The sequence below is a fragment of the Papilio xuthus genome, unplaced genomic scaffold (genome assembly GCF_000836235.2).
Source record: "Papilio xuthus unplaced genomic scaffold, Pxut_1.1 DF828177.1, whole genome shotgun sequence".
NCBI lineage: Eukaryota > Metazoa > Arthropoda > Insecta > Lepidoptera > Papilionidae > Papilio > Papilio xuthus.
This window is the reverse complement of record NW_013530472.1, coordinates 412,597-440,305: the sequence shown is the minus strand read 5'-3', so window position 1 is coordinate 440,305 and position 27,709 is coordinate 412,597. Positions and strand designations below refer to the sequence as shown.

Here is a 27,709-nt window from a genome sequence, read left to right as displayed (position 1 = left end):
TCAATTCTTTATTTATTTTAAACTTCTAATTGCAATGTCGAATAGATTTATTGGTATATTTTAGAATAGATATTAGTTAACAGTTTACATAAAACTCACAATATTTAAAACTAATGAACAAAGGTAATGTTAAAAATATAATAGTGCTGAATCCTATGACTAGAAAAGCCAAAAGAGGAAAGACTCACCTATGAGTGCGTTGTCTATAACTATCGCCTTTAGTTTCCATCCCTTTATCCGGTTTCTTAACTATTTAAGAGCAAATATTGATAGGCAGTAAACACCTATAGAGGCTTAGTAGTCAATTGAGTTAAGAGTAGTTTGCGTAAAGCTTAGTCTAATGCATATTATATGTTATAACATTACCGCATTAGATGCCATCGACACATAATCAAATAAGTTGATTTGAGGTCGGCAGAGGCTATGCGTTGACAACTCGCAATCGAGTTAGCGAGGTTATACACAAACTAAGTACAAATAGTACAGTAATAAATACCTTCTTTAATACACTTTTACAAGGTTATTGTATTTTTACTAAATTTAAAACACTAGTTGGCGCCCGCGACTTCTGTGTCAAGGACGAATTTCCAAAAATTCTGAAATACATAGTGTTTTCGTCTCATCGCCTACTTTAGGCCCAGTTGATTGCGATGTCTGTTGCTATATATCAAGCAGGTAATTAGTTTAAAAAAATTATAATATCTAATTAATAGATTTATGAAATCCGGTAATTCAATTAATGTACATTTGGTTTCGCATTTCATTCAACGAAGAAGCCAGTTAACGCTCGGTTTTTTGTTATTAATATGCAATTAGTAAAATTTGAATGCCAATACTCGTAAGTTTTATCTTTTCAAATTATTATAAACACTTCAAAAGTTATTATAAATGTTGCAACTTAATAAATATAATAAAGGTCAGCTTCTATTTGAAACTTAAGCAAAACAGTTCGAAAGCTATTTCCGTAACTCCGAAACTAAAATAAAAGGTATTGTGCTAGGAAATTAGGGCAGGCGACAATCCTCTGTAGAGGCAACGGCCGGAGTATTATGCGGTAGCCGACCGCTGCTCAACCCTAACATATTGTATAGAAACGTTCCATTTTTAGTTTTACTATTACGAATAACCTATTCTATGTTCAAAATATACCACATACATATTAATTAACCTTTGGCATTAGATTTGCTATAGAAAAGTTTAATTTATGAATACACAACATTCAAGCCCTAAGAAACATGCTTGGGGTAAACTGCAAATTCTAATCTGATCGCATCCCCTATATCTATTTAAATCCAGATCATTTATGCTTGCCTGGCTGTTGGTACGGATACATGGAGAAGTGAACACGAACCGTACGTTTTCCCTTCTGTAATGAATGATGAAAAACAACACATTATTATTTTCTATTACTTTATCAAACGTATTTCGTTTGGTGGTAAAGTCATGCCATCTATTGGTGTAAATAGGATTCACTCGATTTTTTTATAATTAGATTTTCTGTCGATGGCTGCAAATAATGTCCGAATTACTAACCAGTATGTATAGATAGATAAGGCGATAGTAAGTATTTACTGGGCTGATATGATGAGTTTAATAATTTATGAGATATAATGATGTCAATCGTCACATTTTATTGAATGTAATGAATCGACATCGGTTTACGTATCTAATTGTAATTATGTCGTACACTTTGATTATACGTTATCAGGGTCGGTGCTATGAGCGTCATTATTTTTTTTTCAATGACCTCTTGATGTGACATGCATGTTTTTCTCGCGGTGCGAGTTACTAAATTATTGCGCCCAAGGTCGCAACTAACAACGCACGCCGTCACCGATGTATAGTTTTGCTCGAGAAAAAGTTTCTCGCGCTCGCTGAGCACTTACTCACATTTGTTGTTGTTCGACTCTGCAGCCTATTATGCGAAATTATGTCACAGCTGTAACGCAGTGGGTGTTGTAAACAACTAACAGTGGCGCCATCTATACGTCAAGTTGTACGATAATAAACACGTGCAGCCTGCCAGCGTGCTCGTCACGTGCTATATCACGAACTGTTTTACCGACGAGGCCCATGTCTACCAATCATAATAAGTGCTGCTATGTCGAGCATATCGTTTTTCGCCAATAGAGGCTAAGCACACTCCGCATTCGGGGTGCACGTGTGATCACAGAAAAAATTAATAGTGATTTTAATAACACTCAATTATTTTTGTTATGGTGTAATATTATTGTTAAATGTGAGAAATATTTTTTTAAAATTGGTTTTGCTTTTAGTCATGAAACGGAACGGTGAGTTTGTTTTTAAAATCAATTTGATTTTAACAATCCGGCAAGTAACGCTAACGCCATCTCTGTCCAAAATACTTGACGAAACTAACGAAACCTCATGTCATACGTACGGCGTTCACAGTTAATTTTAGTTCGGTAAACTGAAACTAGATGGCGTTTTAAGAATATTCTCTGAAATTTAAAATTCACAGTCGCATTCATTATTTTTATTTTACTCCTTACCTGTTTTTCCACTGTTGTGAGTTCAATTTAAAGGTGATCTTTGACAAATTATTTTATTTTAATAATCTACTTAAAAACAATCTTTGGATCGAATTCAGTTGTGAACATTCGGTTTTTACGTTTTAGTTTTTGTAAAATGCCTAATGTTTAGTAAAAACAAAAGTTCACTTCTAGTGGAGGGTCACTACTTCAATGATTAGGAAGAATTAGGGACTCAAACTTACTCAATAATTTAGACACTTGCAAAAATCTACCAAATAAGCAAGTAAGTGTGTCTTTTAATTTGACTAAGGAGAATGCGAACGATATAAAATGTGTACATTTATATGCCTACAAATAGGAGAGAATTCTGATTTTTAAAAGTTATTTCATTTATTTTATTTTATTAATTTAATGCAGACCTTTTATATTTTTTTCTATAATTCTCAATTTGTTGTATTTTTAACCACCGCTTTTTTTTTAATTTTATATGTTATTAAGTCATATTTAATTTTCATCACCATCTCGGGTCTCCACCGCCAAAACGTACCATCGATCACATAGTTACTCACCATCAAGTGGGTCAAGCACTAGTTTATTCAATATAAAAAGGATAGTGCTATCTCTTTTTTTGAAAGTGGAAGAGTAGAATAGCGACATGATTTTGATCAAACGTTTGGCAGGAGACACGTAAAGTAACTGGCCACATCAATGTATAATTTTTTTTTCTTCATTTTGTTATTTTCATTTTATTCGCATTTTGTTTTTTTTTGCTTTTTTTACGTTATTATTTTATCCTTGTCCACAGATTTCCTGAGTAACGGGGCGAGCTTCAATAAGAAATACGGTTAGTATATATCATTAGATGGATATGCGATTTTTTCACAAATATAAAATATTCAAACTTGATGTTACCGAAAATAGATTTTTATCGTTTTTCTTCGTAATGGTAAATTTTATTAAAATATTACTTTACACCTAGTTGTACAATATAAAATTATCTTAGAGTTTTTATTGGTAATTTTATTATCTACAACTACTTTATTTTTTAAAGATCCACCGTTTTTGATATATTACGGTTTAAACAGTTGAATTTAATTGGGAAAATTTACACATGAATATGTACCTTGAACAACTGATATAGAGCTGAAAATTATCTGCAATGGTCAGAATACACTTTATGAAACCTGAAGAGTCCACATGGATGCCTTAGTTGGACACCGAGTTATTCTACTTTTGCATTTCATTCATTCATTCAAATAAATATTCATTCATTCATTTCTTAATTAAGCAGTATATTACATCTGATAAATCGACTCACAGTTCAAGACACAGGACCTCGAAGAGAAGTTGCACAGATTCGACCTTGAATTTTACACAGATATGTGTGTAATTACATAGCCGGCAAGCACTAAAAAGGCTTTTACTTCACTCATAATTTATAGTTCTAAAGAATCAGGTTAGTTTTAATAACCCATCAATCAACCAACCAAAGGAATAACCCATCAGCAGAATTGCTTGATACTGTTAAAAACACATTGAAACACAAAAGGAGTATCTTCTATGTAAGGATTGTTGATTAGTGAAAAATACGTCTTTTTCAACTGTTTGAAGCGTAATATCCCATAAACTGTGACTTTATGTTTATAGGTAAACTAGCTGAACCCGCGACTTCGTTTGCGTGAAAAATTGCCTTTGGGTAGCATTATTAACTGAAATATAAACATAATGACAAAACATATTGAACTTACAAAACATTCACACGAACCTCACATATTGTCAGATAAATTTTCATCCCCTATTCCGTATTGTTATTAACATTTAAATGTTTATATCAAATTAACAGTCTACAAAATAAGTTTCAAATTTCTAACTGCAAAAATTACGATGCTTCCATAAAAATTTCCGCCCACACTAATTTTATCGCGTTAAAAAGTAGCCTATGTCCTTTCTCAGGCTCTAGACTAACTGTGTAGGGAGACATAAAAACAGACAGGGTTACTTTCGCATTTATAATATTAGTAAGGAATCAAGGATTTATGACTTAAAACTCTTTCTAAGGTAAATTTTATACAACATACCTTTTCGCCGAAAAAGGCAAAAAAATGAATTGCAGGGAATCAGATTCACTTCAATAGTTTCCCATTATTTATATTAAAAACTTTTCTCATTAATATTTGCAGCTTTGCAACAAGTCCGTGTGACATTTGTAACATTTCACGTTGTATAAACAAATTGAAATAAGCTGTTTGTTTAATGACATTTAACTTTTCTTATTTAATAAGAAAAAGAAATGAATGATTTAACTATTCAAGTATTCTTTAACTAATTTTTAATAGAAAGGTCAGTGTTACATAACATCAAGAGCGATTTTTACTCGAGTAATTCAGTGTTCATACGTACCTATATTAACAATAAGATTATTAAGATACATCTTAACTTTTTCTCATTGACTTGTGTTGTAACCAACATAAGCACTGTGAAATTTCACTGGATGACAGCAGGTCTCTCCCCGTCTGACTCAGTGAGGTTATGTATTTCGTTCGTATGTTTTTATTTATTGTTTTTCCTGTGCGACTTCCTGTGGCGTAAACGATTTAATGGATTTTTATTAGTGGATTTGTTGGGTGTTATTTGATTCGTAATCTCAGTGTCATACGAGTGCAGTCAGTACGCTTTATTTTATTTCATTTTATAAAAAAAAGTATTTATATAAATGTTTTCGACTTTGAATTCCTGCACGTATATTACAAAAATAATATAAGAATTAATTATAACATTAAATAAGTTAGATAGCATTAGAGTTTCTAAATTTCTACAGCGATTAACAATGGATAAGTGGTCTACGCCGTAGACGCGTAGATCCGCTTTTCATTTGATCGGGAGTTAGGAAGTGCTACGTTATAACTATCACCGTGAATAGTATAAAGATTATGGAACATTTTATGATTGCTGGCGAAATAATTATTTATTTATGCATTTTAATACATATGATTATAATGCATGTTTCAATTTACGATTATACCTTATATATTTTTTTAAATATTTTCTTTTTATAAAAAATTTAGTTTTTATTATTTTTTTATTTAGAGTGTAGTTACCAATGAAAGCCAAGTATTAATAAACGAATCGTTTATTCAAAAAACCAATCGCAATTTTAATAATTAGGATTCTTGTAAAGTAGCGCCTCATTACTTAGATCCTCATAAAATAAACATCGCATAAAATGTGTATACAATAAAAAGATTGCTGTAAATATGTCATATACTTTTAAGTGATATGGAAGTTACATGTACATGTAAATATATGTACATCGACAACGATGATGTCCGAATGGTTGGTAGTCGGCTTGATATCGAAGGACTCGTCTCGTAGCGAGGTAGGCTGTAGATTCACGGGTGAGGGGCGGTGAGCGGCGGGCCGAGGGGCGGTGCGACTGCGCACGTGGCCGGCGGTGTGCACGTTGCGCGCGGGCGTGCGGCTGCCGCACGTGGCGGCGAGTGTGCGTTGTTGCGAGCTCTGAATCGGTAGTTCCCTCAATCCCGCTCCGATAGTGTCCGGGATCGGTTGTGTTTGCTCCGTCACAATTGAGTCTGGTCCCACGGACGTGGGCGGCGCGCTCGCCCGCTGCTGGTCGTCGCGTCGCCTAGACCGTCACGGCTACATCGACATGGGCACCGACTCCTCGCGCCCTCCGCCATGGCCGCCCTCCGCTGCGTCGAGCCCTGACTGTTTCTTCCTGCCGCCGCCTGCGCCGATGCCCACGATGCCCCGCCGCGTACCTTCACGAACCTTCCTCGCAGGTATGGCACGCTGAACACCCCAGTCTTCTAGAGTTTGTCGGAAATAAATAAGTAAAATTAATTGAAGTCAAAACAAACTATTTAAATTTGTGGTGTAACGGAAATATAGTTAAATTGTGCGTAGTACTAGAAACTTATCAGCTGTTTATGGTTATTCGAGAAAGTGTTTATTTTGTTGCGTCGCGCAGTTTCCTTACTTTTTAATTGGTATTGTTTATGTTAATTGCGATCCGTAAATCAAGTATTTATTTATCGAGCTACGATGACAGGACTTCCAGACGGTCTTAAATCTTAAACGCAGTTACAATATTCATTATCTCGCGATTTGTAAACAACAAGAAGTGAATCAACAGATGATGTTTCAAAAATAGTTGTGATTGAGACACGTGTCGCTGCAGGGACTCAGCTCAGAAGCCATTGAAACCATATCGCGGCATTGTTGCAAGGTCGCATAAAAAAAACAATCACTTTTATATACTAGTATAAGCATTGAATAATCAGTAAGAACTGTACATCAAACACAATATATCAATATATGACAAGATATATTAATTACATGCAATATTGTAAGAAAGTACTAACAATAAACAAATCATTATAAATCTGTGATTGAAGTTAACATTTTAATAATAAACATAATGAATGAAGAAAAATCGTTTGACACATTAATTTGATTTTATTAACAACATAAATGTTTCATGTCAATTTGTTATGCCGTCATACATTTTGGAATTATTATAGGACGGAATTACAATAAGAAATTATTGTTCACAGTAAAATATAATTCATTATTTTTAGAGTTTCTGGCAAAATAAAAGTTATCCGTGAAATTAAGAGTAATATTTGTCTTAATTATAAAACAAACTTTTCGCATTAATATTTGAATGCGGGTTGAAATAATAGAAACGTATAGTAAATAATATTTGCATAGATGTAAATAACATTAGTGGTAGAGTTCGCAACATCAGCAGTCAAGTCTCACTACCCCACAGAAAACAGGCGTGAAGTAGACTATGCATTTTGTGTTATAACTCGTATTCGATTCTTCTTTTGTTTTATATTATAAAATATTAAAATATCTATGTTTTATCTTAATTCATCCTACATATTATTTGTATTGATGTAATACATACAATATGTGCGCCATCTTAATTAAGGAGCAGTTATTAATTTTACGGCAATTAAAATTAAGCGTCAAATAAACTTGTTTAATAATATTTTTAAACTTTACTTTTGTGTCAATTAAACTTGGCTGGCATATTGTAGGTTTATTTTTTTAATCTTTTTAATAATATACCGGTATGTTTTCTTAAAGTGGTGATAACGCAATTAATAAATATTCAACAAGGAAAAAACGTACACAACTATTTTATTTACTTTATAGTACGAAAATACATTGTTTAAATGTATTATGTTTTTGGTCCATATCGAGTTCCCTTTATATTTTGCTTTCCCGGCAGATTGCTGGATTCCTAAAAGTGGACATTCGGTGGAAAAATATTCTGTTTTCTATTGAAATATTCGGAGAATTTTTGGATCAATGGAGAATTCGCCTAGCTTATAACGGAAAAGCAAATTTTAATATTTTTTGCAATTGCAATCAGATAATAGCAACCGATCAAATCGAGGTTCGGTCTTCTCGGGCACCCTTGAATCGGAATGCTAAACGCGTAATGAGTGACAGTCCAAGCCGAGGTCCCCTCTCGTTGGCCCTTGAGTCCAGTCACTCCATGGAGCGTCCACCTAAGCGATCTAAGAGCTCGGTGACCTCCCAATCCGGTATCTATAATGAAGTAACAGCCCGAGCCGAGGCTCCTAAGGGCGTCCTCGAGCCTTGTTACTCTTAAACGAGGTTCAGGCTAAGCGCCATCTGCGCTCGGCCATCTCAAGCCCGGTGAAGCTGTAAATGCCTCTTCAAGACAAACAGTGACTACTCAGTCACAAAAAAAATGGTTGAAAATCGAATTGGTAAGCAGCCGATGTGTGCGGGAGTAACTTGGGCCATTTTATTTATTTTGCGCTATAGGAATTGCGGGTAAAGTTAAAAATAAATTAATTCTATTATTCGAATTTTTTTTTTACATCAAACGGTTTTTTTTCAATGAATATTAATATTTTGATCAGTAATAAAGATGTGTACCAAATTACAAATTAATTTATGAATAGGTAGTGGGCGTAACGTGAATGACTATCCGAAATCAATAGTTACGGCAGCCTAAATAAAGTATTTTAATTAAGTGAGACCTTTTATAATTTGCAAAAATCGCTAATATCAATTTCTTCTTTGTATTATATAGAAAAGTTACAAGTAAATACAAATCAACGTAAGAAATATAGTCACAAACACGTGTATGAATTTTATGAATGCGTGAAACCTTATCCAATAAAAAAACTTAAGTAAGCATTTACACGTGTGTTTTATTTGTATATATATTTGTGGTAACGCAATGTTTGAGACTGATATGAATATAAATCTATCCAATCTGTTTATACTCGTTACTTTGTCTTAGTATTCGTATTACTTATTTTGTACAATTCCTATTTCGAGTAGTATTTTATCTTTATAAATTACTACAACGACATTCAGTTGAGCGTCTTCCTTTGAAGTAGGTTAATAAGCAGGAATTAATCATCGTCGTTATGAATGTAGAGTTAGTACGTTTGTAAATCATCGAAGCGCACGCGAGAAACAGGAAAAAATTATGCTATACAACACATTGCTTAGATCTTTGCACACAAGCGCACGCGCATCTTGTACATACTCTATATACATGTATACACATGCATTTAACATCACTTATGTATCTACTAGAATAATCTCACGTGAGACGTGTAACAGTATTTTTGTACTTTTGTAACACATATACAGCATGTCTCCTTACTGATTAGTGATTACAACAAATAGCAATCACCCTCTATACAATTAAGTTAAAAATCTTTTTTGAATTAAAGATGGTTATAAGATTTTTTATTATCAACTCGTGTAACATAAAGGCTGCGTTGCGCTAGCGTCTATTGATCGAAATCGTTTTTCCGCGTATTTATTATTAATGGACGTTGTCGCTAGATGGCGTTGAATACATTTTGCGTCAAACCGCACGTTTTGCATTATTGTAATAAAAAAAATGTATTATTCAGAACTTCCTATGTACCAAATTCCCTGATCTAAACATCGTATCACAGTTTTTTATTATTATTCAACAATAAATTTTTCGGACTGCTTAATAATCATGATCAGGATCTACTGATTTTAAAATCTGGCTCTGCAAGTATAATAAAGACTGCTTATGATTTGCAAATATGAATGTTGGAGTTGGTTCTTTTTGAATATAGTATGAATCGATTAAAACAATACAGCAAACATAGTGCCTTCTCGACCTCTTATGGAACGCGAGTCTCAGGTGATAAGCACTGCTATAAACAATTTTAAGATCATGACACACGATGCTTCCTCCACACCCAGTACGCAGTGCGCAGTAACCATCTCATTAATCATTAACTGTTTATCTCTCATTGTCGACAAGTTGTCAATACATTTCTTTATATAACGTTTAAAAGATACCAACATACATTTTTAACCTTACTAGAAATGTGTCTAGACGTTTGGTTAAACACGCAATTACTTAGTACAGTATTATTTTTGCAAAACAAATGTTTTGTTTACCTTTTTAAGTATAAAATGCATGCACGTGTAAATTCTATATTTGAATACTGGCTGTTATAAACAGTTTCAGTTCATGTGGTACATGTTTCATATTTATAAATGTATATTCACAAATGTATACTAATATTTTTCAAATGTAACAAAATGAACATCGAATTGTCAGTAATGCGAAAATGTATTCCGCTCACGTTTAACTCAGGCCATTGTATATGTGCAAACAAATCATTTGAAATCGATAAAAGTTGATTCTTGCGAGTAAAATAATCGTCATGTCAATATGTCACGTTGCAAATAAAACAAAAGTATGCACATTAGTTGTGGTCGCTTTGAGTGTGGACAGGCGTTAGCGTTGTCACGTGTATTCTTGCGGCAGGTGACACGTGCAAGAGCTGGAGACCAGGCCCTGGTCGCCTCGTGATATCCAATTGAATTATTCATAGGGGTCCTGGATCTTGTTAATCGTGCCCTCGCTTTTGCATGATGCGATGTAGGTGAACAACAAAATTTCCAATGTGAATAATTTTACTGTTTATTAAACGGTACCTTAAAATGGGTTCCGCATTACTTTTTATGTGAATAGCTTTATAAGCATAATATATAAATACTTATGTCGATATAAAAAAAAACTAATATTAAAATTACTATAAATCGATTATAAGTGAATAAATTGAACAACAATGATTAATCTTTTGGTGACTATGTTTAAAATGATTTCTTGAATAAAATTAGTACGGTGTTTACTTTAACGAGCATACTTCTAACCTAAAACCACTCAACTAATTGATAACTAATTAGATAAGAAATCTAAAGGCAGATTGTCCTCGCTCTTGAATATTAAACATATGACTAGATTCCATTATGTTATTTGGTTTGCTTCAAGAACTAACCTAATATAAATAGCTAAGCTATTGACGGAAGCAAAAAATGACATTTCTAACTTTATATTATCCATGCGAAGCTGGGGCGTATCTCTAGTTATAGTATATTAAGAAGAAGCCATTGAATATCTATTTAATAATCCTTTTATTATAAGAAGACTAAATATATTAAGCCTTTAGCTAAAAATACTAAAAAGTAATAATAAATAAATCGTCAATTTTTTTTTACCCGAAAGAGAAGTGGGTAATGTTTTTCACCCGAATATAAATTGTTTTTTTTTTAATGCAATTTTTTTTGTATGTAATTTTTAATTTCATTGTAACGGTATATAATTTAAACGACTGGTCCGATCCTATTTTGAGGAGAGAAGCGTCATTCGATTCATCTTCTTTGCCGGAGTGTTATATGTTATATTCCACTGGCAAAATATCACAGTGGACGGAAGAAATCAAAATTCTAAATTAATGAATATTGATTTCTTGAAGAGAATCTTACTTGCCATAACATTGCTAAACTATGTTTTCGATGTTTTGAGTTAAATATTGCATGACAGTTTATTTAGATGAAATTAAAAACATTACGTTGTATAAAGGAAATGTAATTTTTATCAAAATACATTAAGTTTGATGTTTCTAGTAAAGTAGATTTATTTTAATTTAAATAAAATCGATGCGTTGATGTCAATGAAACTGGTACAAATGCGGGAGGATATGTAAAGTGCAATGTTGTAAGGTGTTTGAACTGCATACAGAGTCGCGTGCTTCTAATAAATATGGATTTGTTAGAATCGTCGCAGATCACTCACTCAGTCACTGGTTGCTTACCACGTTCTAGATAAATGTTTCAGCTGTTACTACTTACTTTGTTCTCCACCACAATATAATTTATCTGTAGACTAGCTGTCGTCGCGATTCCATCCGAATAGAATTATAAAAAAAACTTTATAAGTAGCTTTTGTGGTCTTCTAAAGTCTATGAAGCCGTTCCGTAGACACGTTCGATTAAACATACATCCAAACATTCGCATTTATCTTACTAATATTATAATGTTTAGATGAATGTATCTGATGAAGGTATCTTCAGAACGGCTGAACGGATCTCGATGAAATGTGGCATATAGATTATAGTCTTGAATAACACATAGATTACTAATTATGTTGTTTTTTATTCTGCGAGTCGCGGGCAAACGCTAGTAATATATAAAGTATATATATATATATATATATATAGATGTGCCTATCAAGGTAATGCAATGTCTCCATTGTCGTTACACCTGTTTTTTAACAAATAATATACTCCGACTTATTATTTTCAAAACATAAATAAAAATGATGTACGTATACATATATCGCAATATTTTAAATACGATCACAACATAGAAATATGTTATCAATATAGATACAAAAATTATTATTAACATCAGACGGCATTCAAACACCCACCCACATACGTATAGAAATATCGAAAAAAGATATTAAGTATAATTTGAGACGTTGTACTGCCTCACAATATTAAAAATAGATTTCTATTAGTTTATATACAGTAGGGGACGTTTATTTGCTTCCCATTTCAGTGAAATGTTATTTGGCGCTCACAATGCATTTATATGGAAAACTTGGACTGGCATTAATACATACGTGGTTAAGTACAACTCTTATAGAAGCAGTTTGCTCTACGGGAAGTAAAGTTAATTCTTAGCCATGACAGAAATGTATTATTTTTAATCGGAATCATAAGTTAATACGAAGTAGCATTGTACCTACTTTTGTAAGGTTATGAATACTTTGCAGTGTTGTTTTTGCATGTCTTGCGTAGGTAATGTTCTTGTTTATTGAAATAACATCTATCAAATAATTATTATTGTCGACAAAATAAATCAATAACAGACTTATTTGGCGCTGTGTTGTGTCGTTTTACCATTTCAATTGTAATGGTATGTCAAAGTTGCTATAGAAATAGAAAACAAAGTCGTGTTCTGTTCTAGCTGGGATAAGACATCATTTTTAAATACAGTTTACAATGTTTGCTTGACAAAAATAATACAACAAAAAGTTGTTTATGCTAAAAAACATTACGACAGAACAAACATGTTTTAAGTACATACATATTGACTCGATCAAACACGTTGATTTAATAAAAAAAAAATAATTGCTTTAAAATATCAAAACCCGACTGTTACGACACCCAGTGGAAGAATTTATAAATGGCACATCGGTTTATGGATAGACAAAGGATACAAGTTTAAGACCAATCGGTAAGAATCACAATCTCTGAGAGGTGGTTAAAGTTTAAATACGTTTAATTAGTCCAGCATTGTGGCGAGTGACGGCAGTGAGGGCGAGTCCGGCTCCTCGGGAGAAAGCCGTCGCATCACGCACAAAGATTTCACGTTCACAAAGAATCGCGGACCGAGGACCGACTCGCGATTCCGCTTTCAAAATATCTCGACGATGCTTATACGACTATCGAAATGACCTTGTCATATTGCAAAAAAATACGAACGAATTCAATTAAATGAAATACAAAAAAACTAACAGATTATGATACTGTAACAATCTATGCTGTTATATTTGTGTTTTTATTGTATTGCAAGTAGGGGAATCAAGGGTGTGATAGTGTTTTAACTACGCACATAGTATCCTATTAGTTTGTGTAGTGTCCCATTTAAATTATGTACACTTTTAAATAAATTTGTATGTAAATACTGTTAAATGAGGACGAATAAAGCCAGCTGCGAATCCTCGCTTGTTTCTATCGTGTTGCAAACTTTCACTGCTTTAAATAATTACAATTGCCACATTTGGTGAAGAATTGATTTTCAAACATTACTTACTTTACTTAGTTGTACTTTACAACTCCGTTTCTTTAACTTATTCTTTTTAAAGTTTCTTGTATAAATAAATACAATGTTTTCCGTATTTTATTCGTAATGTTAGGAATTCTTATATTTTGGGTATTTTTTTTATGTTTATAATACGGTGTTGTTTATTTATATAAATGCACTTTCAACACTTTCCAATACTTCTGTAGTATGGATAAAATGATAAGTATTCGTATTAAAATTTAACAGAGTTGATCATAACTAACTCTCTGTCACATAAATTGTTGAATAAAGTAGGCCTTAAATAATGTTATAAATTCTTTATTTCGGATTGTATGTGGTAAGGTTTAAGGTTAGATAAAAAAAATAATGAATGAAAGTAAATCTGATAATTATTTTAGTTTACTTTAGCTAAAGTTTGCTATGTTACCTATCGCTACTTTGTTAAATTTTGTTATATTGAGCGCGTTCGCTATCTCCTCTGTCTTTTTGGCGAGCGCTCGGCTATTTTCTCGTTGGTATCGGCAACGGTGAAAGTGTTCGGGTTTTTGAGAAAGGAAAAGTAGTTTATTTTTTTCGTGGTAAGAGGCGATGCGCGGGCGCACGGACGTCCGAGTCACATGCCTTCCCCCTGCCCGTTGCCCCCGCCAGCGCTAGCCAGCGGCAGTCCACTAATCACGTCGCAGCCCACGATGAAAGTGAAACTTGGCGTTCGGTCAGCTTTCGGGTGCCTAGCACAACACAACCACGAGTAACATTCCACACCAACTTCTTATCGCGAATTACTTTTTTATAACACAATATTGGGAAAGCGAATAATGAGATCTAATCTTGATTATACGACTGTTTAACTGAAAACTACTAAATAATTAAATTTTAAAATTATGGGAATAACAGTAGGTATTATATAAGAGGCAGAATTTTTAAATCTAAATGGCAATGGAAAATTACGGTAGCACATTAATACAAGTTTTGAACATATGCAGGTACTTTTGTGCGTTGTTTCATTGGTATTTATTTTATACCATAGTTTTGTTTTACCATAAAAATAATACATTAATTTACATTTTATTTCAACCTATAAAACATATACATATATGAATAGAAAGAAAGAACGAAACAATATTAAAGATAGAAAGTTAGATAGGCTTTCTCCAGTCATCTGAATAAAGCCTCTATCACAGGCTGTTACAATACCTAGCATAAATTTCCTAAATTTCTGATGAGGTTTATTTTGTCTCCGAACACATGAAATAGTTTTGACTTTTTGTTGAACATATGCTATTTAATGACACGATTTTATAGATTAATTTTCTATAAGAGAAAGTGAATGACTAAGAATAATCTTTTGGTTGTATAAGTGCATGCGTCTTATCTTGTTGACTTGCAATGAATCAAATATAACCTATATATTAATATAGTTCTTGATATACGCAGGGTCCAATGCGTAGTGAACCCTGCGCAGTGCAGACACTTATACAACTGTTTACGTTTAAGACAGTCTATTTATGTTTTACGATTTAAATGTTTACTACGTAAGTAGAAAGAAATCATCAATATCCGAATGTCTTTTTTGAACTACCACCGCCTCTCGGTCACGAACAACTACTACAAGTATTTTTTTTAAATCTTGTAAAATCTACGAAAGAAAAAGTTGAAGTAGAAAGTTGTTTTTTTAATCTATGAATAATATCGATACTAATGCAAAACTTTGTAATAAGTGCAATAGATATTAGCTGTCACCCGCGACTCCGTCTGCGGAAAATTAAAATCGTAATAAGTAGCCTATTTGTTCTTTCATACTGTGTTCTACATCCATGCCAAATTTCATCAAGATCCGTTGCGCCGTTCCAGAGATACCTTCAAACAACAAACATCCAACCATATAAACTTTTGCATTCAGAATATTAGAAAGATTAGTAATATTTTTTTAAACTGTTTAAAATTAAGACAAACTATTCAAGTCATGCCAACTGACCGAGTCTCATTTCGACATACATTCTTTTATAATACCGTTTAAATTTTAAAATTCCAGTAATTAGTCCGCCATTCACAATTACGCGTAAAAGCGTACAAAAATAAAGGTGTGTGCACACGCGGATAAATGCGTATGCAAATAGTAGGTCATGCGATTGGCGAATGAAGCGTTAAGTAGCGTTTTTGCGAGTTCAAGTTCGGGGCAGTTTATCGCTCGGGTTATCGCGCTCGCTCCCGCCGCCGCCGCGCCTAATCGCGGCCCCGCACCCGCTGCCGCCGCCGCGACCGCTCTCGCCTAAGCGCTCTCTGCAGTTCCGTCTTAAACGATAACTACCTAAAAAAATATTCAGACCTTCCATAGTAATTATTTTTACAAAGTCAAAAATCATATTTTTCGATTTTTAATGTTAATTTTAGTGTAATATTCTATGAATGTTTCTTATAAACATATTATCAATAAGTAATTATATTTCCTCATACCTACTTATGAAGCAAAATAAGTTTGGATTTAAAGTAGGCTTAATTAAGTAAAGCAAGTAATTATATGGTTTGACACTACCTGTAAAAAAAACCTTTCTTTTCTTAGAACGGTCCGATTTGAAAACTTTACATCGACATGTCAAAAATAGGACATGTGTCCGTGTGATTCCACTACCACAACACTTGTATTGATAAATATTGTTATCTCTGTTATTTGGAAGAGTGTGAGCGGGATATAAATACGTTTTTATAAAAGTGATACGGTAGTGTAATTCCACAGTTATTTTACGATAACTATTTTGATTGGCCAAAACAAATATATTATTATTTATTATTATAAACATTTGATATAAGAGCGGACTCGTTGTTTTGAATGAACATTACGATGTTTCGAATTACAGCTGACTCGCGGAAGTCAATATAACCTTTAACATTACGTTTTACTTTACGCGTAATCAAAGCAAAAAATCACGTATTTAATAATTAGAAGGGCGGCATACACGGACAGCTTTAAGCATTTTATAATGGCGATAATGCTGCTGCTGTCGTCTGTTTGAATCTGGTCGTGTATAGCAGTCCTTAACTATTTTTTGAATTCGAACTTATGAACTGTAGTTGGATTAATGCTGACGTTTTTTTTTTATTATGATTGTTAATTTTATTTATTTATTTATTACTATATTTTAATTTAATGTCTTAGATCCAAATTTTCACTTTCATAGTCATCATTACTTTAAATATCAATAGGTCATACATGAGCCGAGCTTTGAATACCAGTATTAAAATGTTATCCAAGTTAGAGTAGACCTGAAGTATCCGTATAACCTAAGTACTACGATATATTACGTAGTTCCGTGTATTGTCAACACCCATATGCGTTGTAAATAAAGTAAGAAAGCGGCTCAATGCGCAGAAGAAAATCTCTTATCTTAGCAAACGAATGCACCTATGTAATGTTTATAAACTTTTTCTTTGTTCATACCTATTTCATGATCAACATTGTTCCAATTTGTAAAAAGAGGAATAATGTGCGTACGGAGCGAGGTTGTTTAAATTCTTGTAGAGCGGGTGTGGAGTGAGTCAGGCTCTGAGCACATCTGGCGAAGGAAAACATCATTGTTTGAGCTATCGCGCGCCGCCTAATAGAAACACCTGCTACCTTATCCATTGCGTTCACCGGCTATGGGACTTGCACTGTTTACATTTTGATATGTTATTGTGTTTATGTATCCTATACTGATAACAATAAGTTTAAGAAAACATAGTTTTGCCCCAAATTTCCAAAATTTGAACTCACGTTTGATAGAGATAAGATACAGCACACCTTCCATACAGAAGAATTCAACGCGCGTCACCTACTTTCACGTAGTCCTTAATAAAAAACTTAAAGTACATTTATATGCTAATGAACAACCAGAAAGGATTGATTTTTTGAATATGAATACGAATATATATTAAGATACTTTAGGTAGGTAAATCTATCTTATGAGTCTTTGGGTTAAAACAAAGAAAGTGAATAATGGAGTAATTGAAAATTGCTTTATCGTGAAAGGTAATGAGAAGATGTAGAGAGAAGTATTTGGGAGATGAAGCTGGAATGAAGTATTAAGAGAGCAGAGCAGAGGAGAGTAGACAGGGGGACGCATTGTTTATGTGCGCGTGACACGTGCAGCCGCGTGCACACATAACATGCGCCAGTAATCAGTTATCGGCGACGAGAGTGATCGCGCATCGCTATTATGTCACCGCAATTAAAAACTGTGCCACGCAGCGAGGAAGCATCGGAAGCCGAAGGCGGTATGCTGGTGGTGGGGGGAGGACCTGGTGGTGGCGGGTGGTGAGAGAGGAGGCGGAGGGGAGGCAGCAGCGCCTGAACGCGGCGAGGCGACTCGCGCGCCGCACGCCGCCGCGTTCGCACGCCCGCCTTGCCGCGCCCCGAGCGCTCCGCCGCGCCCGCGCCGCGATGTGTAAACAGTGAAAGAGCGCACCTCAAGCGCCTCGGCCTGCCCCATGGAGTATCAGCACCCTCAACCTATCCAGCCGCTCGGGCCGCCGGCGCCGCCGCCGCAGCTGCTGCCGCCCGCGCCCCCGCCGCCCCTGCCTTCGCTGCCGCAATTGCAGCACGGCCACGTGCAGGACGACGATCGCTGGAGCCAGTATCACATCTGGAGGCAACACGTCTTTGTCAACGGTCAGTGCTCGCTCCCGCAGCCGCCGCTAGCACCATCGTATCGCCTGTCCATCGTAGACGCGCGCCGACCGGGAAGCGCTCGCGCACTTTCTCCCCGCCCGCGACTACTGCCCAAAAGAGAAAGTGCGCGACCGTCGCCTGTCGCTGAGCCTCCGTCGGAAAGTTTTCGGTATCTACGGATCTTTGTTCGGCGATACCTATTTATTGTTAGTGCTTTATCCACTCATAACTGTATACACTTGACTGTGTACGTTATTGAGAAAAGTACGACGGAATTTTTACTCCTAATTTGAAAAATTCCTGGTCTAAGTCTATCGTCTATCTAACGTTGAATTTCCAAGCGACGAACAAGCAACATGACATTCAAGGATGTGTGTCGCCGTCGCCGTTAGCTTTAATATATCAAGGTTGCGCCGCGCTCATAATCTCTTAGCGTAAATATTTAAATTATTTAAATTCGGAATAGTAATGAACATCGTCGATTGTACATAGGCTCAATAGATTGTATATGATTTTTGAAGCTGTATCGACATGGAAACAAAATAATCGTGAGACCATTGTCGAGGGCAGTTTGATCACAAATTCGATTAGTACAACATTGATGGGAGGAAGCCGTAAAGAAAAATTGTGCTCTTGATGCAAGGTTCGGTTCTTTTTACTTTTGAAAAGGTCACATTTTTCTTTTAGATATATATTTTCTGTTAAAAAAATATGGTGCAATCATTAAAATATTTAAAACATAAAAATACTACTAGAAAGCTACTAGAAAACATAAAAATCTAATAACAATAATGGATAATATAGTCTGTCCTAGTTAAAAAACAAGAATTAATAATTTTATTAACATGTCAACTGTGTCTAAATTTTATCTCGTCCGTCAATCGGAACATTTGTCACTTTAAAATAAATGATTAACAATTGAAAATTTCAAGTCCAGAACAAAAAGATATTGTTTTATCAGCGGTTTCATGAATGTACACAATTACTTATGAATCTGGAGACTGCTAGAAATTATTGTAATGACTTGTCTACACGTTCTCGTCTTTCCAGAATGTCGAAATTTAAAATTTTAAGTTTTGGTAATTTTACAACAGAACGTTTAGCGTTACCGTCCACTGTTCCTGCATGTGGATAAAATCAAAGAGACGCAATTTTTTTTATAAAAATTACAAGAATATAACATATAGAAGTAAAAACTGAACATTTGTCTGTATATTTAACACGGGCGAGGTCACTCACAGCTTTAAAGTAATTGGTGTTAACTTGACGTCCTCCAATACCTAATCAATGTTGACATCTTGTGAGATTTCCTAAAGTAGGAACCGTTCGCTGTTAACTTTTAACGGTAGAATACATATTAATAAACTCGATGACCCTTAATAGCTTATTTGAGTCCGCCCTTCAAACTTATCTTTAACTCTACACTTCGAAAATGAAAACGAAACCCTTGAAATTTAATTTTTGCAATTATTTTATAAATCTATATGAAAATAAGATATTTGGTCTTAAAGTAACATCAAGTATATGTACGTATAGGAAATAAAAAATAATATATTTAGACGTTAGGGCCTGATTTCTGCTACGATTTTGACTTTCATATTATTTAGGTTATTTTTTCCACTTAAAAAGAGTTTCCTTAGCGATTTATTCGCAATATTTGTAAGGCTTTAATGAGTCTGTTTAGTATTATTATTTAAACTTGAAAGTACTGATTCTTCATTTCGGAAATTTTCTAATAATTATGTTAGTGGAAATTAAAATGTTAGTTAAATAGAGACGGAATATATTAGTTCTTTGTATTGTACATAAGGCATTAACCTTGTGAGAAGGAAAACGTGCCACTAAGTGATTATCAGTTTTATATAATGTATCATAAGTTACAATGTTTGTCCAAATCATAACATAGAGGGCTAATGTTCAAATGCGAATCAATGCATTTATTAAGTAATAAAGAAACATTGTGGCTTGTAATTTGTGATAACATAATCTGCCAATGTTTGTGTTACTCGTGCTAAACAAGTTTACTTTCTAATCCCCATCGATCCGTTTACATTCTTAAGGTATCTTTGTCATGTTGTTGGCAACAGCCTCGCTATGTCGGTGTTCAACATAGTAACTGTCAGTTGAACTCGGAAGCTTTCTGATACGTCGTAGTCACACGAATGTTGTTTTTTCGTGCTCCGTTCGCTGGCTCTTTATTTATTGTGATATAAGTCCGCGCGTAGCCGCCGTACTTTCACTCCGAATATTTGGGAAAAAGTGTCGACCTTTTCGCGACTTTCACCCTTCGCCCCCCTCTTGTTCGACTCCCCGCGATCCCCCGTCGCCCGAACACGTGATTTCTTCCGCGTGCGCGTGGGCACAAAAACCACTTTTACTTTCGTCTTGAGAATACTTTAGAAAATTGAATGACTTGTCGTCCTTCGTTTTCGTATAATTTGATTAAATTAATTTTTACATTTATGTTTCCTATTATAATATGTGTATTTATCTGGCATGTCAATATCGCTTTTACGTTAAACTTATAGATAATAACAGGTCAAGTCAGTACGGAAAATTGCGTGTACTCGTATTTAAATTAGATAACATTAGTGTAGAAATCCATATCGAACCATATGTAATGGTAAAATATTTTATTGATGTGAACAAAGACGTGACACTTTTGAATAATGTTTAGTTGTATTGCTTATTACTTTTTTGTTTTTAACATCTAAATGGTTATTTTAATAATTATGAGAATTTAATAAAGACGTTACGATTGTGAGTATGGTGATATTAGAAGGTTGTTTGATGTTCGTTACTTGACGTAAATCATATTTGGAAGCGTCACGAAAACCTGTTTAACACGCCGTACAAGGCCTTCCCTCGGATCCACAATATATGAGCAATTAATATAAAACTTACTTAAAAACTACATTAAATTATAGATACATAGTACATTATATAGAAAGATGTCTTAGGAATATACCTATTAACAGTATTTCCAGTGTCTTAATAATAATAACAAGATCATCTCAAAAACTATGAATCTTTACCAGCTCTTTAAATTCACCAGACAGAGTGTTTTTTTTTTTTACATTAACTAGACACAACATGTGAGACAACACACTTTTGCGTCGTCAGAACATCCTTCTAAAGATTCACAACAATTTGATGTATGGTGCTTACAGCGTTTATGTACAAGAACATAATATTAGTAAGATATTAATACGATGTAATAGGAACCCGACAAAGAGCAAACGCGTTATATAGTATTTGTGTACAAACAGAGTTACAGTGCGGTTGCGAGACAGCTTCCGGCGTCATTCGAGAGTAAAAGTTATCTTCCGTTGCATTTCCGCGTCGTTTGGCACTGCCTTCCCACTTTTACTTTTACCTTGCGCCCGCGCAACACTAACACTATTCTAACGTTTATAAAGTATTTCACTTATATTGTTAAGTATATTGATATATTCAAATTTACTATTATCTGTTGATATTTGCTTACAAATTGAAATATTAAGTTGTTTAATTTATTCATTGGACACTCTCACTTCTCACTCTTTTCCTGTTTTCTTCGGTAGTTCAACTAAAGTTAGATATATGTATTTCTTTACGTATGAATTGTGGAAGTTACTTTATTAAACGTCTAATGAACAATGTTTCATACTTCTTTTTTATTCTAACCGTCACAACATTAGTGAATTTCTTTGACTTTACCATTTATAATTATTTTTATAATTACTTATATTTTTAAATCATGAATATCTTCATTTGCATGGTTATTAAATACCGTTAAAATTTTATTAACTATGTCTAATATATGTACATATATCAAGGCGCTTTCCTGTTTGTCTCGACATTTCTTTAACCGTAAGTCTTTATTGTTGAATTTGTACAACATATTTAATCATTAAAAAAATAGATATGCAGTTATGTTTTGTTCAAATGTTAACTCAGTGGAAACCTTCGGTTAGACGTAAAATGAGTAGGAACATAGGCAATGTAGTAGATACAGCTCTTCTATACAATGCCAATGTACATCGCGCACAAACACAATCGAAATAGAGACGTATGACTTTTAACAAGGCACTAATTTCCTTGCATTAGAGCCACAGCGCTACAACTGCCTCATTACCCAGTGTTTTATCTAAATTTTCCATTCCAATACACATTAAGTTATACATACTACTCTCATATATCTCGGGCAAAAAGATACTGCGTTCTTGTCTGTTTGAATCTCGAATTGGTTTGTTGTTGCAGTCTGCAATAGAAATTATAATCTGGTGATATGTGCGACGTACGGTTAAACGTGACTTCGCTGATAAGCGGTAGAACGTGATGTGCCCCCCCTCCCCCCGCTTTCCGCACCGCGCCCCCCGCTTGCCAGTACGTAGCCAGTACGTGATTGGTAAGTAATTATTGTCATGACAAGACGACGTGTCTACCGCTGTCCCCTAAGGGAAATCGTTCTATGTCAATCCTCAATTGATCATAGTGTTTTAATGGTTCTTTTTTTTCAACCAGCTCTATTCTGAAATAATTTTAACATAGTAGGTATTCTAATAGAAAAACCATCACAAACCGCTTTCATGATTTATGATGTTGTTTAAAATGTAAGTTGCTGGATTTCTTTGGAAATAGAAGTCTATTTAGAAATTCAGCATTTATGTTCAGTTCAGTTTAGTTTCAGACAAATGTTATTTTTAAATATATTGAAAATTGTAATCATAGAGATTTTAATATTTGCTATTTTTTTCTTTTTAAATTTAATCTTAATTGAAATTATTTCTAGTTCTCTTTGCTTTATACAATGCAGATACATTGTCATTATGACTATAAAAACTTTAAAGAAACAAATCATTGGTATTTTCACCTTCCATAGCTTGTGAGTGCTGGCCTAAAAGTAGATACATTGTGATGCTTACATACTAAAATCATACACAAATATATTTTAATACGTCCATTTCGTTAGCAATTTTGTACCCATTATAGTAAAGAAATTGATTTCTAACGAGAGGTATTACTTGTTGAATATTTATTTCTCAATGACTTTATATAAAGTATAAAATTGCAGACAAATTAATAAGCTTCTTATTTTTAAGCCGGCTAAAAATATAACAACACTTCACAATACATTTTCTAACAAGCCCCGACAAGCTTCGTTTGCGTGATCGTATTATTGAACATGTCCAGGCTAAGAAGATCTCTATTTATATGGGTGAAATCAAGGATCTGATATCATTTTAATGTGGATCTCAAAATATATCAAACTTGCAAAGATAAATTTACATATTTATTTAATTATATAAATGCAGAATATGCATAGATGAAAGTTATATTTTTTAAATGTCTCTGATTTCGTTTTAATGCATTAAACTAATTCTTAAACTCATTATTTAAATTTATTATTATAACAAAAACAAAAATAGTAGTTTATAAAAGCAATGAAACTAAATAAAATTATCAGTTTTAACATCATAACACTCCAATATTATAGACTGATGTTGGTAGTTCTTAGAAACGTAGGAAGGGGTGTGTTGTTGTTACGTGTTGGACGTCGCGTGCCGCGCCGGCGCTGTGGCTGCGACACACCACTGCCCTCGTGCCCGTCTCGCTTTGTTTACAATACCTTGCCTAACTTAACACGTACAACCACAAAAGCGGGTCAACGTTCACTCAAATCTCCGTCAACTAGCATTTAGAAGCCGAACGTCGCGCTTGATACTTTCTCGTTCACTTTCGCTCAATTCACACGTTTACGAAAATGATCGCACGCCGCCGGAAAACGCCGGCTTTCTCCGTTGCGCAAGCGCAGCCACTTCCCGTTACGTCCCCCGCTGCAGCTTCAGCCCCCCCCCCCCAATCTCTGCCGCGGACGACTAGCAGCACACTCCTCACCTATATTTCCCGAGTAGGAAGTGCGGAGTAATGGTTGCGCAACAGCTTTCCAACACCCGCTCAGCATTCCGCTTGCTCGCGCATTCGACTGACGTTCGCTTGCACTTTCAATAATCCGCAACACATCGCCGCCTGCGCACACGTCGCCGCTGATCAATTAAAATGTAATCGCGCTTCGCTACTTGCATTATTATTTACAACACACCCACTGCTATAATACATTTTTTATCCTGCTTTATTTATTACTCAGAATGTCTATTTCTGTTTCAAACACACCTTCATGCGTGGATAACGTATTTAATTTTCGAAGATATCAACATAATCTTCAGGTCATCCTAAATTCCCCTTTTTCTATTTGAAGTGCAACAAAATGTTTGTGGTAAAATAAGTTAGAATAGTTTTCAAACCAATATTAGTTTTGCTGTTTCTTTCAAATAGTCTCTTGGTTAATTTCACATCTGTTTTAATTTTTTACGTGAATAATACGCATATGTAATACCGCGTATTCTACACGAAATAAATTTCTTTTGTTTAAGTTGGTAAAGATGTATGTAGATATTAAGTATCATCTTAAGACAATGTACGTGACTACTAAACACTTACAAAGTTCAAAAGGTCATACAACGAAATGAAATCCTTGTTATTAAGCAATGTTTTATAGTTTTATTTGCAAATGAATATTCCGAATTCAACTTTCGACTGATCGGATAGCAAAGCTGAGAGCGATTCGGGTGGCCACCGCTTTCTTCCACAGACTAAAGAAAGTGAGAGTGGTCGCGCCGCTCATGTCGACAATACTTTCTCTGACATAAGGTGCTACAAACTGTCGAATTTGCCTCGGATTTTTTGTTCATTCATTCAACGGAATAAACCGTCGGCGCTATCATTTAATTTATTGAAAGTTTACTATTACCTCGTGGATTGGCTAACGATACTTTTTATTTAAATTTCATTTGAATTATAATAACTTTCTACTATACGAAAGAAGCCAACATCGCCGAGCTATTGCGAAATAAAGGTGTTCTGTACTTTTCACTTACGAACTAGTAGTAATAGGTACCCGAAAGGTACATAGTTAGATATGACATTCGAATAATTATTAATCCTGCACATAAGATTGTTAAGTGCACTTCCTTACCAATAAATCTACACTAAATTTCTCCCTTAGTTAGTGACGACTCTGAGCACGGCTGTTAGTTATTTTATTTGTTTAATATTTTTAGAGTAGTTTCGGACACAAATTCTGAGGCTGTGTGACAAGGGAATACTTTACCAAAAGGTTGGTGACTAGTGCTGGGGGGGGGGGGGGGGGGGATGGTGTCGATTGAGTTTGCATAGTATCGCGGTGACGACATCGCACCGACTTTCTCTTGCTCGATGAAAGTGAGAGCGCACGCCGACGGCCCCGGAAGCGAGCCGATACAATCGACTCAGCCGCCACAACCGGCACAACCGATCGTCCCACTTGCATCCCTCAGCTGTGTATCATTACCCTCACTTTGTATTGTTCCTAAGACATGTACCATTCTTTAAAATTCGACCAATTCTTCAAATTCTGTCTCGCAATTTCACATAGAAACTCCACTATGTCATAGCATTTTATTCACATCATTTATTCGATATATGATATATGTTTCGTTTTTTTTACTAAATTCGAATAGTTTAGTTCTGTTCCAAAGTGTTTTAATAATAGAAACACTAAACGTATAGTAGCACGTTAAATCCTGGTATATTCACGTCAATACATAACTGCAATCCATTCCTCAGACTCCAAGATGTAAAGATTTGTGACTATCTAGGAATACCCATTCAACAGTTATTGATTTTCCTGTATCTCGTAACTAAATAAATACTTACATCATTTCTGTTAAAGAAAGTTTAAACAATTATAATAAAGTTAACACAGTGTTGGCAATCTTTAATCCTTTGTGACTAAATCATTTTCAATCGACGTTATTTCATTGAATTTAATGTTGCGTAATAAAAGCTTAAAAGTTTAAAATAGCGTTCAATTAGCTAATGCTTTTATTACAAATAACTCAAACAGTAACCGACAGATCTCGACCAAATAAAAATGGGATGACATAACAATGACTTGCTTTGATATAAACTAAAGAGTCTTCAAAATCGGTTCATTAAAAGCAAAGTTTTGAAGTATTATAACAGATATAAGTAATATTCAGACGATTAATACTTCTTCTATTTTGAAATAAATTAATAAAAGTACGCAGTATTTTGTTCCTTGTTTGTAATGTTCACGGTTGCTCGGAGCGTCGATAAATATTTTCCATAGCGTAATGAATTAATTAATGATTAGAATGTTGGTTGTTGGAGGAAAACTCTTATGTTGTGAGTTGTGCAATAGAGGCGTGCGTGTCGCGGCGCGGAACGTAGGAAAGCGTGGCGGTGCACGTAACACAACTAGGTTACTTCCCACTTCCGCCTGCACCGACTTGTCTCCCCACCAAAAAGTTTATACCACTTTTTCAACAAGGAAATTATAACAACCACTAATTAACTTTATCTATAATCAATTTGTAGCGATCTGTATTCATTGTACCATTAAGTATTTCTATATTTTCGTCATAAGTTTGACGAAATGAAATTTAATAAGAGAAAAGATTAAGCAAACTTTGTTTTTACTTTTATTGTGAGTTTGATTTGTATATGGTTTTGTTACTTAAAATCTGAAGTTCAGAGTATCAAATTCTGAACTTATCAAGTTTCTTTTTTGACAACTACGCGCAATGTTTTACTTAAGCTTACTTATCTTATTGGTTGGAACTGAAAACTTGTTTTATACTTTATTTTTTTATTTTTTTTCCCGTCTTTTATATTTATTGTTGTCTTTGTTATAAAGTTGTTACAATATATTAAAATAATCGTAACCAATATAGTACGTGTGATCGTAATAGGTTTTTCCATTTGCGTAAAGATTTCCTTATATCCACGGAGGTACCTGTCTAAAATATTTCTGTTTAAAAAACTGTTCATTTTTATATTTAAATAATATAAAGATAAAAAATTTACTATACGCGTACTTGTAAAGTCAGTAAGGTAAGAAAATAATTGTTTCTAAATTCTTAATAATGTTTGGATATTTACTAACTGATAACTAGGAAATAATAGATCTTATCCCGGTAAGGTCTACATTTTTGTGGAATATATTTTGTTTTTCACACAAAAACTTAAAAATTAAATAGGCAATTCGACGCAGACGATGTCGCGAACAATGGCTAGTTATTTAATAAACAATCTGCAGTAAATACTGTTGTCTGGTACAAAAATTCAATTAAAAATGCCGAAAGTGCGACTGTGGTCACGTGGCCGTTAGTGATGACGCGTGTTGTGCCGCGTGAGGAGCCCGTACGACCGCCTCCACCACCACCCCGCCCAGCCCCCTCCACAATGGCCACGTGAACAACTAAACCCCCCCTCCCCCTTCCCACCTCCCCCCACACAAAACTATTCACTCTAGTGTCCGTCATTGCTTACTATATAATCTACAGTTAGAACAGTTAAA

General features: G+C 34.5%; 1 protein-coding gene across 12 annotated transcripts in view; it reads left to right on the top strand.

Annotated features, from left to right (window-relative positions):
• Pdp1 (PAR bZIP family member Pdp1) overlaps positions 1-27,709 on the top strand; it is a 114,984-nt gene that overhangs the window by 78,240 nt on the left and 9,035 nt on the right. For 8 of the 12 annotated variants that reach the window (XM_013306698.1, XM_013306707.1, XM_013306700.1 and 5 more), the window contains one exon: positions 3,301-3,339. The exons of 1 other annotated variant lie outside the window; for it this stretch is intronic. In XM_013306698.1, the coding sequence (XP_013162152.1) occupies positions 3,301-3,339 (39 nt within the window). Of the gene's footprint in view, positions 1-2,190; positions 2,292-3,300; positions 3,340-5,992; positions 6,296-18,110; positions 18,307-27,709 lie in introns of those variants that run through there. 3 more of the 12 variants (XM_013306711.1, XM_013306708.1, XM_013306701.1) reach the window with 3 other exon arrangements.